Source organism: Halichondria panicea, chromosome 1, assembly GCF_963675165.1.
Source record: "Halichondria panicea chromosome 1, odHalPani1.1, whole genome shotgun sequence".
In the NCBI taxonomy this organism is placed as follows: domain Eukaryota; kingdom Metazoa; phylum Porifera; class Demospongiae; order Suberitida; family Halichondriidae; genus Halichondria; species Halichondria panicea.
Genome location: NC_087377.1, coordinates 5,009,148 through 5,022,640, shown reverse-complemented (window position 1 = coordinate 5,022,640; position 13,493 = coordinate 5,009,148). Strand labels below are relative to the sequence as shown.

General features: G+C 40.0%; 3 protein-coding genes across 4 annotated transcripts in view; all 3 read right to left on the bottom strand.

Annotated features, from left to right (window-relative positions):
• Window positions 1-13,493, bottom strand: part of LOC135334204 (uncharacterized) — a gene marked incomplete in the record, with an annotated part of 688,739 nt that overhangs the window by 408,188 nt on the left and 267,058 nt on the right.
• Window positions 280-4,760, bottom strand: LOC135334859 (probable serine/threonine-protein kinase drkD). The gene is made up of 8 exons (XM_064530221.1): window positions 3,830-4,760; window positions 3,550-3,651; window positions 3,144-3,260; window positions 2,906-3,049; window positions 2,197-2,655; window positions 1,998-2,147; window positions 957-1,895; window positions 280-874 (listed from the first exon to the last, which is right to left on the bottom strand). Exons 1-8 carry the CDS (start codon window positions 4,619-4,621, stop codon window positions 815-817), a joined length of 2,763 nt encoding a protein of 920 aa, XP_064386291.1. The 5' UTR covers window positions 4,622-4,760; the 3' UTR covers window positions 280-814.
• LOC135335928 (protein phosphatase 1A-like) lies at window positions 5,663-13,465 on the bottom strand. Of its 2 annotated transcripts, none has more exons than XM_064531654.1 (11): window positions 13,315-13,465; window positions 12,948-13,158; window positions 12,212-12,552; window positions 11,694-11,836; window positions 9,984-10,174; window positions 9,638-9,724; window positions 8,991-9,074; window positions 8,384-8,435; window positions 8,196-8,298; window positions 7,190-7,265; window positions 5,663-6,040 (listed from the first exon to the last, which is right to left on the bottom strand). In XM_064531654.1, the coding sequence occupies exons 2-11, from the start codon at window positions 13,146-13,148 to the stop codon at window positions 5,783-5,785; spliced, it is 1,536 nt and encodes a 511-aa protein (XP_064387724.1). In that variant the 5' UTR covers window positions 13,149-13,158; window positions 13,315-13,465; the 3' UTR covers window positions 5,663-5,782. The 2 variants fall into 2 exon arrangements, with proteins under 2 accessions (XP_064387724.1, XP_064387715.1); XM_064531645.1 differs by having other exon boundaries at window positions 12,948-13,153.

Below are 13,493 nucleotides of genomic sequence, written 5' to 3'. Positions count from 1 at the left end.
TTGGGCGGGGTGAATTGCTTGCAATTGCCAAAAAGGGTCGTCATCGAATAGTTGATCAGTTAGACACAGGTCATGACCACTTTCAGGACTCTCTCTATCTCGTAGCTGAGCACCACCACCTTGAGCAGGCTCCTCTGAGAGCTTTTCGTTTTGTCTCCACATTTTGTGTAGTTTTGTCTCGAGTTTTGTCAACAGTGTTTGGCTAAAAAGGGGCGGAGACTGAAACTAAAAGGCAGATATCATAAATGCATGTTGTGCATCGTGGTGTTCTTGTTGGTACTATAATTACCGTATATCTTCTAATTTATCGGACACTTCTAATTACCCCGGACACTCTTTTGGGCAATATTTGTTGTTCTAATACAACGGACACTCCAGTGCTTTAATATTACATTTGTTCTAAATATCTGGACAATACTTTGAAAAGTAGAGTTTACATTCACAGACGGCAAGTAAGACTTGGAGTGCTGCAGTTAGATAGCTTTGAGTAGCTAGTTTTAGATAGTTAGTGCATCTATTCAGTCGTACCCTGTTCTATTAAACTTAGCTAGCTCGCATGCAGCTGCTTGCTTGTTCTAATTATTCCGGACACTTCGCATGCTCTATAAAAATCTGTTCCAATTATACCCGGACAATTTCCAAAATAATTATTTTTTACTGTCCGATAAATTAGAAGATATACGGTATAGCAAAATCACGCAATAGAGTGTCCTGCAGGATCAATCTACATTGAATATGCGGAAAAAGTAACTAAATATTATTATGTGCAGCTATAAAATGTCAGTCGTAGTATAATTATACGATGTAATAATTGCTAGACCGAGGTTTGTCCCTGACTGATTCGCCTTGGAGGTATAGGTAGAGTCGTGGGTTTCTGAGAATAAAAAATATAGAGCTCCAAACAATGCTACATCGCTTGTGCATGGTATAGATCTAAACATAATCGTAGAACTCACCAATTTTCTTTGCATTTCAATAGTATCCACAAAAGGTTTTGGAAAATGTCGTGCAAAACGAATCAGAGTCAGGTTGACATCTTGAGTTGTTGGTCGCCTTTGGGGCTCATCTTGTAGACAATCGCAGATTAATTGTCTCATCAGACCTTCCGGTGACAGTTTGGCGATCCATTTCATTCGCTTTTGTATCTGAATTTCCTTTCGCTGAACGCCAGTGACTGTCACAACATTCTCGTAGTATTGTGGATACTCTTGTAGAAGGGCAAACAGAATTATCACACCAAACGAAAAAACGTCCAAAGCATAGCCATATTTGGGGATTTCCGCTAGTGCCTCAGGGGGCATGTACCCGAGGGTTCCGGGAATCATCGACTGTTTGGAAGCAGCCAAAGGGTGGACATCAATGATTCTTGAGACACCAAGGTCAGCAATCTTAGCGTGAAAGCTCGTTGTGAGGAGAATATTAGCAGCTGTCAGATCGCGGTGAACAATATCTTGAGAATGAAGGTGGAGCAAGCCTTGGGAAATATCTAGAAGAATCGAAATTTTCAACCACATATCAAGATTTTTATATTTCTCCAGGCAATCCTCGAGATTCATGTACAAACGTTCCATAACTAGTGTGAGCTCTCTCCCGTAATCTCTCTGTGGCCCGTAGTACACACCCATGAACTGGACAATGTTAGGGTGGCGCATTCGACTCAGCAACACACATTCGTGATAAAACTTGTCATAAGCAGCTTGTTGGTCTTCTAAACTCACTTTTTCTTCTTTCCCCTGACCAAGCAAAATGTCGTGAAGTCGTTTGGCAATACAGCTAACCCCATTCAGTTGGATACGGTAGACAGATCCGTACGATCCAGAGCCTTGTTGCTCTCCAAGCGCAGGGAGATGAGGAAGACAATAGGGAACCAGTTCATCAGAGCTCAGTTGTTTAGCCTGTACATGTATATGCAAAAATAAGTACGCTATGTGACACACAAGTGGAAAACAGTTGTCACATGTGAACATATAGCTTATCAAACACAAATTAAAACGTACTTTGTACTTGTACTGCTCCCAATCAAGTTGCAAAGTCTGCAGCTCCCGTGTTTTATCTTCCACCATCATCATGTACTCCTTACGTGTTTGGATTAAATCTAATTCAGAGGTAAGCTTCGCATTCTCTGCTGTCGCTTTGATTTGCTTAATCTGTGAATTTGAGGAGCTTTACTAGGAATTTTGTTTGCACAATGAATACCTGATACTGATTGTCCTCTTCCATGGTTTTAATGAGCTCTTGACAACGCTGCAGCTCCTGTTGTGTCTTCAGTAGTTTAGTATTGGCCTCTTCCACTTTGGCTTTGAAACTGTCCGTCTGTTTCTTGTACTGCTTCACTTGAGCCGTCTTTGCCATGACCTCATCGTAAAGACGTTCTGTGTCAGTGAGGGACACCTCCAGCCTCTGGCGAGCATCTTGTAGTTCGGTTGCTGTTCGGTCACAATTTTGTTTTGTATGGGACAACTCTTGTTCTTTGGCTGCAAGATCTTGTGCCAATGCTGCAGTGTGGTTTCTCTCATGAGTCAATTGATCATCCATTTCATTTGCTAGTACTTCGAGCTTACTATCTCTATCATCTTGAGTAACACTTTCGAGTTGTTCATTTAAACCTTCATTTGCAGCCCGTTCATCTTCGAAGTCTTGTTGGTACTGAAGAGCCTAAGTATTTATATGAGAGCATGCACGAATTAAGATAAAGCCATATAGGCCTTCACATGCATTGGATAAAATGACATGATGCATGACTGTCTACATGGAGAATATAATAGTGAACATTGTAAAGTATATATATAGAGAGACTCATGCATGCATGGAAATGGCATCATGGATTAAATTCACCACATGCACATGCACACCACACTTATAAGTAAAAGAGCTGACGTGACATTACTATATATACAGAGCTTACTTGTAATTTAGTGACCTTCAGTTCTTCCTCAAGTTCCTTTCTTTTCTTCTGTAGATCCTCGGTTTTTTCAGTTTTGAACACAATTGTGTCCGTTAATCGAGTCTTTAATCTCCCAACCTTTCCATGAAGCTCTTCGATCTCAATCTGCATACATGCAATAGTTACATATTAATTATAAAATTTTTATGCGATTAAACACTGTCGTTTGGTGTTAAAATTTATGGCATATAATTTATACCTTCTGGAGGAATGTTTCAGTTTTGAGTAGCTGCACTTCTTGTGGATCATCATTGACTCCTGTAGGACGAGAATCTGCACTTCTTGAGAAGAGCACATTTGGCTTAGAAAGTTTCTCCTGCATTAAAAAATAATCAGGCCGCTAAAAGAGTATTATTCTTTTCTTGACTCATGACGCTTTAATTTTCTCCTTTCTCTCAGCCTCATGCAGCATGCACTATACAGTTTACTACATTCTGGCATTCTGATGCATGACACCCACCGCAGGTATACATGCATTATAGTCCTCCATGAAACTATTTACATGAACCCAAAACTATAGGTACAAATACGTACTATTATTCCACACATTTTTTTTATTGAACTGAGAGCTATAATGGTGCATATATATACATGTATATATACACCTTGAGATCCCTAAGCTCTTCATCACACTCTACTATTTTCTGGTGTAGGCCTTCAATTTTTCTTGCAGTGTCAGATGAACTTCGGAGTACTTCAAGTTCCTCCTGAGTAAGAATGTGACAATAATATAGTACGTATTATACAATCATTCATATACAATTATTACATGCAAGTATGTATAGTCTCATGAATCAGCCGCTGTTTTTTGGGTATTCCAGAACGGCGGCTGATTCATGAGGCTAGCATGTGTGTATAATAGTTGTGAGCAAAATTAATATTTACTCTAGCTGCCTCAAGCTCTTTCCTGAGCTTAACAACAATAGTGATCTGTGTTTTACTGTGCTCTTGTAACTGCTCTCGCTGAGACGCTACTTGTTGGAAGGTCTGCAACTGAAGTGATAATGACTGAATATCTTTTGCTCTGATAGATGACTTCAGTTTTGCACTGTCAAATTGTTTATTCAGTTCGTCCTTTTCTCTTCGATGTTTTTCTCTCAAGTCATGGATTTCTGTAACCTTCTCAAGGTATTTGCGTCTAATATGTTGCAGCATTTTGGTACTATCACCTTCATCATCAGCTTGAATATCGTGGGCGGAGGGTGAAGCTTGCTCAATAGCATTTCTGACAATTTCTTGAAGGTCCTCATTCGATGCAGTAACTTCGTTCAATCTCTGAGTGAGGTTTTCCACTTGGGCTTGAAGGTCTGTGGCCACCCTACGAAGGTCTACAGCCTCTCTTCGAAAGCACTCCATTTCTTGGCGATCTCTTGCAGCATCTTCTTCAGCTTTTCTAGTCAGTTCCTCCAGCTCACTACAAAGTTTCCTAGCATCTCTGTTTCCCTCAAGCTCGAGTTGGAGATCGTCAATCTTTTGTTGTGCTTCAAAGTATTCACTCTGTACTTGTTCTAGAACACACTTCAATTTGAATTGTTCACTCCGACTCAGTTTCACTTCCTTTTGAGTTATTTGTTTTTTCATTGCCATGGCATCACTCTCTCGTGTCCTCTGTGCAGCAGGTTCCAATCCACTGGCTTGGGGTGTTTTAGTTGGAGTAGACTCTCGACTATCAATCATGTTGTCCTCGTTTTCGTTTTGTTTGCCACTTCTATTACAGATGTCTTGGATTGCTCACTATATAATAGTATCGTCAAGCTGTGGAGAGAATTGAAAACATAGATCACTCAAGGGACATCACATCATGTGTAGTTTACACTTCTCATTATACCCAATACATGCAACATGATATACGCCAGGGTATTAAATGACACAAAAACAAACCCAGCAAACGGCATTCTATATATACATAGTACACACATTTTGGCCCAAGCCAATAATCCCAACACCATGCACCAACACCGGCCACCATTATTGCATGTACATGCAGGATGAAAATGCATGTTCACAACAGGATTATAGAAGAAACAGAACCTGTTACGTATATACACTGCATGGGCGCAAATGACAGGGGATCGCATGAAGGTATATATATAGCCCATGCATGCAGATAGATCTATAATTATAGTTAATTTTTCTCCATTTTCTGCGGCCATTAATTTAATGTCTTACACTATCTTTATCAGAACGTTGCTTTCTCTATAAATATTTTGGCTTTGCTGACACATTCATTTTCTGAATGCATATAGGTAATTAGAATCATCATAGATAGTTGCACAATGATCATTGTATATACAATGATGATCGACATGCAGGCTAGAGAATGATTAATGATCAGTGCACTGAAACTTCCATAAAAGCCGGGCTATAATAATTATAGGACCTGCATATATATATATGACATTATGGTGGATGCAGTATTCCAATATCTATCTATCTAAGAGTAAGAGTCTAACAACGATAAAATTGTATGGTGGAAATTTTCGTATAATTATTTCATATTGTATAGGGAGGGCATCATACGAAAATTGACGTTCAAATAAGTAACTATACATGTATATCCTGAGCTGTATTTATTTAGTTGAAACGAAAATTTTTACCAACAAAAATTACCCGGTATATATACGGTATAATTATAGACACTATGTCAAATGTAATAACAAATGCATGAAATACATGACAAGTCAACTGCAAGCATGCATGCACATCAGTTGGATGAAATCAGCATTTACTGTTGCATAATAATTATAGACTATCATTCTCGCTAGCAATATTAAACTCAATAATTAAAAACAACACAGTTGCAGTAAAAACACACACAACTATAATTATAGTATAATATCATGTTCCATTTTTCTCTCCCTGCTCATTGTTCAATGGAAACACCTCATCACTTTTGGCAGTCTCTCCATCACTGTTGGTTTTGACACACGCCGTTTTCTCAAAAACCTTGGGACTCTCAGACTGTCCGTCACCATTGGCAACACACTCGGTACTGGGATTATGTTCAGAGTCTTCACTGCTCATTGCTATGACGGCTTGATGGTCTTTTTCTGAGCTGCTTGCATTTTCATTGGTTGTTGTAACTAGTGGCATGGTCTGTGAAGGAAAATCATAGCAATTAATGTCTAATAAAATGAATCTTATCTATTGTCAGTGATGTGTCTAACGAGGGGCTCTGGGTGCTTGCGGCCTTCCAGACAACCATAAGAGCAATCTAGCTATCAGTACTGGTCTAGCTAACTGAGCATGCAGTTGTCTCAAATTCTCTTGAAAGTACATTGGCTCGTGTGTTATACCATAGATAAAGTAGAAGAGGGATTGGAAACGGAAGTACCCTCGAAGTACCATCCGTGTATCTCCGCGGTTTTAATCGAGGCTTACTTTTTAACACGAGGGCTAAACATGAATAATTCATGAGAATTGTTTTGCTCTCTGTAAGAAGTCCACGAGCAGTTCTGCTGCTAAACATCAACTTTCTCTAATACTTGAGGCCATTTGGGACACAGGACACTATTTAGTTACAAAGCCTTAGCTATATCAAAGGTACTATAGGAACACAAGCATGAAAAAGCGCTCTGTGTACCTCTAGCTACTTCACGACAATCGAGATTATATTTTCTTTGTTTCTAATTGATACCTACTATCAGGGGGCATGTGATTCAGTAATGGGGGTAGCTCTGCATGAGATGTATGCTTTGGACACAATAAGTTTCCCGGGCTTTTGCGGGAGTTATGAGGAGATACATGGATGGTCCCAGAGCCACTACGTAGACTTCATTGTAAAACATCACGTGAATCACTTCCGTTTCAAATCCCTCTTCTACTCTATCTATGGTTATACTAGTCATGACTACGCCCTAATGAGCATGCGCAATCAGCATTGGAAAGTTATACACTGACTAGCCTTGGTTCCAGGCTCATTAAAATACGGATTCGAGGCTATAATTATACTTACAGGGCCTTTTTTTAGGAAATTTAAGCACCCCCTGCTTTAAGTTCTAGAAACGCCCCTGACTACCGGTCACCATCTATAATACTGCCAGATTGATTGGGGCCAAAGCATGTTTTAACCGGTATACGTAGGCCACCTCTTTATTACAGTCACTCAGGGTTAGTCTGCCCAAGCATTATTAAATTAATTATAGACAGGTTTCACTGCACATAATTATGACCAGTGTGCTGACAGAGGAAAAGTAAGAATAAAAGCTAGCCATAATAATTATATCTTTAGAGGTGCAAGCTCACCCGAGGATTGTCTCCGCTTTTCCCCTCAAACTTCTCACTCCTTAATCTAGTAGCAGTCTCGGTGATGAAGTCAATTCTGCACGGGAGAGGGGGAGGGAAAGAGGTGCATGCAAGCATTTAACACTTATGGCCACAATAATAACTAGTGTTCAAGCTGGCGCTGTGCTAATGCCTCTCGCCATGTTTTTGCTTTCGCTCAAAAGTATTAGAGTGTTATATTAGTTTCTATAATGAATTTTATGTTAGCTTATCTATATAAAGTCACTGAGAAGAACACACTTATTTACATGCATCTATTGTTGTTATTTATTGTATTATGTGGCTTACCAGGACCTCAAGAAAGAAGAAAATTGATTCTTCCAGGATCTGTAGTTCAGTGTATATAATATCTAAGAAGAAAAGACCTGTGTACATGCATATTGTTATCTATATTGTTATATGGTAGTGTTTTGTGGCTTACCAGGCCCTCAAGACAAAGATGATTCTGCCATGAGCGCGCATGTGCATTACATCCACAGGAATAATTAAAGGGGTGTGTCCAAAGAGATCAATTTCACAAAAGCTACTGCATGCTAGCTGTTTTAACAGATATTTTCTGAGTCTTGTAGCTAACAAAAAGCTAGCGCTTTAGTGCAAGGCTAACTCATATGTTGAATAGAAAGTTTGTGCGAACAGATGATGCTATGAAAGATTCTGAAGAGACTGCAACAGCCTTCAATGTGAGTCAAACTAGCCATAACTCGAGAAAGAAGCTTTAGTTTGCTAATCCACGAATCAAAATCCAAGAGAACGTGGCTAGAAGCCTATAGAAGCTGTTAGTTTTCGTCGCATTGCAACCATTGAGCAGTTACTGCTGGAATACACACACACACACACACAGACACACACACACACACACAGTCAGCTTTACCGTATCCCTCGTGCGGCTACGCCTCGAGGCATAACAATAGGACAATAGTACACTAACAGAAATAAAATAACGTACAATAACTATATATATATATACCTTTGTTGAACTCGATATTTTTCTGGTAGTTTCTTGACAAGTCTCTGAGAAATGCTGAAGTCATTATCCACTGCCCTGATTGAGTCAGCTTTATCTATCATCACTATTACAGAGAGAGCAGTAGATAAATTCAACCAATGAACTTTGTAAAGTGAAGACATACGTATATAATTCTATTGCATATATACCTTTTAACTCTTCTTCGATGGCTGCCATTGCCTCCAGGTCTAATAAATTCTCCTGAAAAAATGTAATGTACTACTAATTGCATTCCAATTGTATTACCGTATATCTTCTAATTTATCGGACAGCAAAAAATAATTATTTTGGAAATTGTCCAAGTATAATTGGAACAGATTTTTTATACAGCATGCGAAGTGTCCGGAATAATTAGAACAAGCAAGCAGCTGCATGCGAGCTAGCTAAGTTTAATAGAACAGTGTGCGACTGAATAGTTGCACTAGCTATCTAAAACTAGCTACTTAAAGCTATCTAACTACAGCACTCTAAGTCTTGTCTTACTTGCCGCCTGTGATCATGAATGGTGAATGTAACTCAAAGTATTGTCCAGATAATTAGAACAAATGTAATATTAAAGCACTGGAGTGTCCGTTGTATTAGAACAACGAAAATTGCCCAAAAAAGTGTCCGGGTAATTAGAAGTGTCTGATAAATTAGAAGATATACGGTAATCAAGTTCAATTCTACCACACCTACCACACGGTACCTGTGAAAGACTCGGTAAATAGATACATAATTTTTAAATGGGGTGTAGTATTAGAGTGACCTTTGTACCTCGGCTATAGCCTGCTGTGAGACTGATGGGGCTGCAGGGAACTTGACTAGTATCACAGTTGTGTCGTCAGGGATGTTGCCAGCCTGAGGGTATAGGTAACATGCCATTGCATGTTGCATGATATCAGCTGAGCTAACAATGTGAGTATATGCGTCTTTGTACAATAGCATTGTCTTGATCTGGGAAACCTAGCATTATAAGCATTGTACACTGAAACCTGTCTCTATAGCGATCACCTCTGGGCAGTGGTAGTATATACATGTTTCAACCTAGCTGTGTTAGTGTGTCATCCATGAAACATGCTATGGAGACTTTGGAGCCCGTAGAGCTGTATTATTTAGGGGGTGACTATACACAATACACACATTTTCTTTACTCTACTGTACTTACAAATAATGCTAGGCTAAGCACAGACAATTACTGCATTTTCAAAACATGTATAGATGCTTTGCCTTTATCATCAGAGAATCCGTGCAGGCAGCTAACTACAGTAAGTACATGTACCACATAATTATGTACATTGTACATGTTAGCCGCCCACTTAAACCTGGAATGTTGGTTATAACGATATTCATAGCCAGGCTTATGGGTTATCAATCATCTGAGTTTGTCAACAAAGTGCACATTGCTCTGCACAAGTACTCACAGCAAAGTATGCAGTGTCGATGAGGTTCCTGCAGATCTTGCTCAGGTCATCAGTGATTATCAACTGACGCTGCACAAACTGCACAACCTGCGAGGGATTTAAACTACCAATTTGAAACAAAATGCGAACACAAGAGCCAATAACGATGGCAATGGAAGCACAGTTAAAAAGGGTATTTCTATGCAGGGGATTTAATCTGAAAAGTGATTGAACACCATACAGGTCCAATAATGATGATATTGGAAGAACCATGCAATAATGATGAAAAATGGTCATTCATTCTCTAAGCCCAAAACAGTATGCAGCACTGTGTTTCCAACCCCAGCACACACTGACACACACTCACCTGTATACTAGAGAGGGACTTGAAGATGCCGTCAGAGGCTACCACAAGGAACTCATCCGTTGCTAGGTCTCTAGACACCACGTTGATATCCGGGGCAGGGGTGACGGCCTGTAGCTCAGGGGGTAGGGTAGAGGGGGGCTTGAAGTTAAAATCTCCTAGGGTTCGTGACACTGAGAGGTTGCTGAAGCCCTCTAGTTGGTGTGTGCGTGTGTGCGCGTGTGTGTGTGCGTGCGTGCGTGTGTGGTATGTGTGTGTGTGGTGTGTGTGTGTGTGTGTGTGTGTGTGAGTGTGAGTGTGTGTGTGTGTGTGTGAGTGGGGGGTATAGTAGCTTCATTCTTAAGTATCACAACCGTTATAGTGCTTCAGTTCTCCAAGGCACACACAAACAGACATAATTATATGCATGTACCTGTAGATGGAATACTTATCATTGTGTCATTAGTTCATTTTGGTTAGGGACAATAGTTATATCATAGATTGAAGAGTTAGAGGGATAGGAAACGGTTTGTATCTCGAGTAACATCCGCGCTACGCTGCGGTTTAATCGAGGCCATCACAACAATATCTATTTCTACACTCAGTGCATATTAAACTACAAGTAACTGTGCTTAGTCCGTGCAACTCACTTATATTTCAAGGTCTATACCTATTGTAGTAGTCATAACCAGCACGCTTACACGTTATATGTTCCAATAGCTCTATAACAGCCTTGGGAACATATAACTTTATTGGAAAGTCTCTTTTTACTGGGTGTGGTCAGTCATTAGCAAGTACTACACGTGGCTCATGGACTAGGCGTGTTATAAATTGCTGAAAGAGATGATGTCTCGAGGAAACACAGCTTTGGGAGTTACCCGGCAAAAATGTGCTTAATAGCCTCGTAACGCGGATAATTTTCAAGGCTCCACTGCAGATTTAATGTAAAATCATCACGTGCACCACTCCGTTTCCTATCCCTCTAACTCTTCAATCTATGGTTATATGAAATGTGGCTATAATTATAATAATCATAACACTAGTGCACTGGCTGTTAAAATCAACATTGAAAGTGTAACAGAGTGGTTTAAATATGATAACATTATGCATTGTATTAGGTGAAGGTTGACAACCATCAGCACTATCACATCATACCATCATTCTCTTACATGACTCGACGTTCAAGGTCTTGTTTTTAAACTAACATACACTTAGACTAAAGACATCGGCACATACAATGGAAACACCTCATAATTATAGTGGCCACCCTCAAAGAATAGCAACTACGTATATACATATAAAAAGGCCAACGGTAATAATAATAAAGCAGGTCCCAAATTGAACAGTTTAAATGTACACAAATTAAGCCAACAACAAGCTAAGGCTACCTCTGCACATGTATGTAATGGTGAAATACATGTATTTCCTCTCAAATGTGTCCGTTACATTGTTACGGTAATTGATGCAATGTACTTACGTATGTGGAAAGAACAACAAATTGATAATTACCTACTTTTAATGCAACCCTCAAAGTGGCCACCTCCGTATAACGGTGGTCGAATACTATGTCATTACAATCACAGTGAAAGCACTCTAACAGACACAATTATTATAAGTATTAGAGGGTTCCACTGTAATTGTACAAAGTGGAAAGAACACCTACTCTGGCGATTGACTCATTGACAACATTATTATTATCTACGTAGCTGCTACACTAATTTAGTACAAACTCACCAATATCAGTGATGACCTTGTGTTTAGAGGGTGTGGTGTGTACGTTGCCTCCCGCGGCAACGATCCTCTCCTCTTCCTCGGGGACGTTAGGATTGTGATCACTCGTCTCATAGACCACACCTCCATCACGACACAGTACAGCCCTAAATGAATGAATGAATGAGGGGCATGATCTCAGTGAAATTAACCATTGTGATATTTTGATCCGGAATGACACGCAAAGTTTTTAAAATTCACTGTTATAATGTTACGTACAGTAGTGGATTGCTATGACTGTATTATATTCATACGGCCTTAATCATCGATTGATACGATCGACATTGTACCCTCTGAGAAGTATACTAGGTATCATGAAAGGTTGAATGATCACAACCAACTACATGTATAGTCAGGGGAGTACTTATTATTGTATAGCATCAGTGTGCACGTTAACTGACCTAACTCCCTAGGTACTACGTATATATAGTCAAGGGATGCTAGCTCTCAGCTTGTGTACATACATTATCTTATATACGCACCTTGAGTCCCCGACGTTGACAAACATGATGTCATCCTGAGAGACGAGCACGAAGCAAGCGGTCGTCCCTCCACTCAGGAACTGTGGCTTTCCATCCATTCCCACCACACCTCGTAACTCAGTGTCCATCTTTATAATTGTCTTATGAACGCTAGCTGCCAATAGTTCGTTGGTGACTACTTTCGATTGCTTGAGAGCTTTTCTGTTCAAGAGTAGTTTGAGCGTGGTGTCCGCACAGTGTTGAGATATCACCTCCCCCTGGTCGCCATGGCCGTCAAATACTCCAAAGTGGGCGTAGGGGATGCCTTTGATTTCGATATTAGGGGTACAGGCGTACTCGTCCTATAATTAGGTGTGTGGGTATTAGTTTGCGAGATTGTTTTATTGGAATGTGTATTCAAGTTGTTAAACAGTTATTGCAAGAGCTGAAACTGTTTACCAGTTGTATGCAAACACACTCACTGTTCTGACGTGTAAATGTACTTTTATTAGCCTAGCTATACATACACAACAAACATTGTTTACAGTGGAACTTTTAAAGTGTGGGCGACCTGAAAATGCTTGTAATCAGCTCACTCAATCTAGTCCCCAAACTCATGAAATCTTATCAGGTCACCTACCTCGATTAAGCAAAACTCTTTCTATATCTATACACGTACCTAAACCTAGTGTGTATACTTCCATAATATTTTAGGGGTTCCCTGTACATTAACGACACTTAATTAAACACCTCTCACCTGTATCCGTGACCTAAAGCCCTGGACTGCAGCCGCACAGTAGATAAAGTTGAGTGCACGAGATCCTCCTTGCTCTGACTTCTCAAACTTGTCGGCTCTCATGAATTCACCAGTGGATGATGCTTTAATCTCCAAGGAGGTCTGCCGTGCTCTGAGTGGCTTGCCCTTGGTGAGGACAACAGAGCCACGCTTAGAGAACATCGTGTCTGTCCTCCAGAGTAAAACACACACATTGAATTACAATCAAGGGAGAAAATAGTTATACAGCTGGATATCTATCTCAGCTTCAATGAAGCCAGAGAGTTCTAGGTTGCTAGACTATAATTTAAAATAGCTATCGGTCATCCGGCTAGCTAGAAGAACTTACCTATAGCTGGAGGACTGGGAGTATGAAATGTCAGTATAGTCTATAGTTATTATATAGCATACACTAGGTTTTAGTTATCTGTCTTCCAGAGTGCACAGTGCTAGTGCATGCAGTGGTAGCTAAAACTAGTAAACCATATCGAAATGCAAGCAGGCACATTATTTGATTGAGCCCCACCC

What these genes read in the sequence shown, in the direction of transcription:
- LOC135334859 (XM_064530221.1), bottom strand. Translation starts at nt 4,621, where the DNA reads ATGATTGATAGTCGAGAGTCTACTCCAACTAAAACACCCCAAGCCAGT. An exon ending in AAGAGCTTAGGGATCTCAAG is followed by an intron (nt 3,261 to 3,549) that starts GTGTATATATAC and finishes TTTTTAATGCAG; the next exon opens with GAGAAACTTTCTAAGCCAAA. An exon ending in CTGAAACATTCCTCCAGAAG is followed by an intron (nt 3,050 to 3,143) that starts GTATAAATTATA and finishes GCATGTATGCAG; the next exon opens with ATTGAGATCGAAGAGCTTCA.
- LOC135335928 (XM_064531654.1), bottom strand. Translation starts at nt 13,148, where the DNA reads ATGTTCTCTAAGCGTGGCTCTGTTGTCCTCACCAAGGGCAAGCCACTC. An exon ending in GTCAACGTCGGGGACTCAAG is followed by an intron (nt 11,837 to 12,211) that starts GTGCGTATATAA and finishes TCATTCATTTAG; the next exon opens with GGCTGTACTGTGTCGTGATG. An exon ending in CATCGAAGAAGAGTTAAAAG is followed by an intron (nt 8,299 to 8,383) that starts GTATATATGCAA and finishes TCTCTGTAATAG; the next exon opens with TGATGATAGATAAAGCTGAC.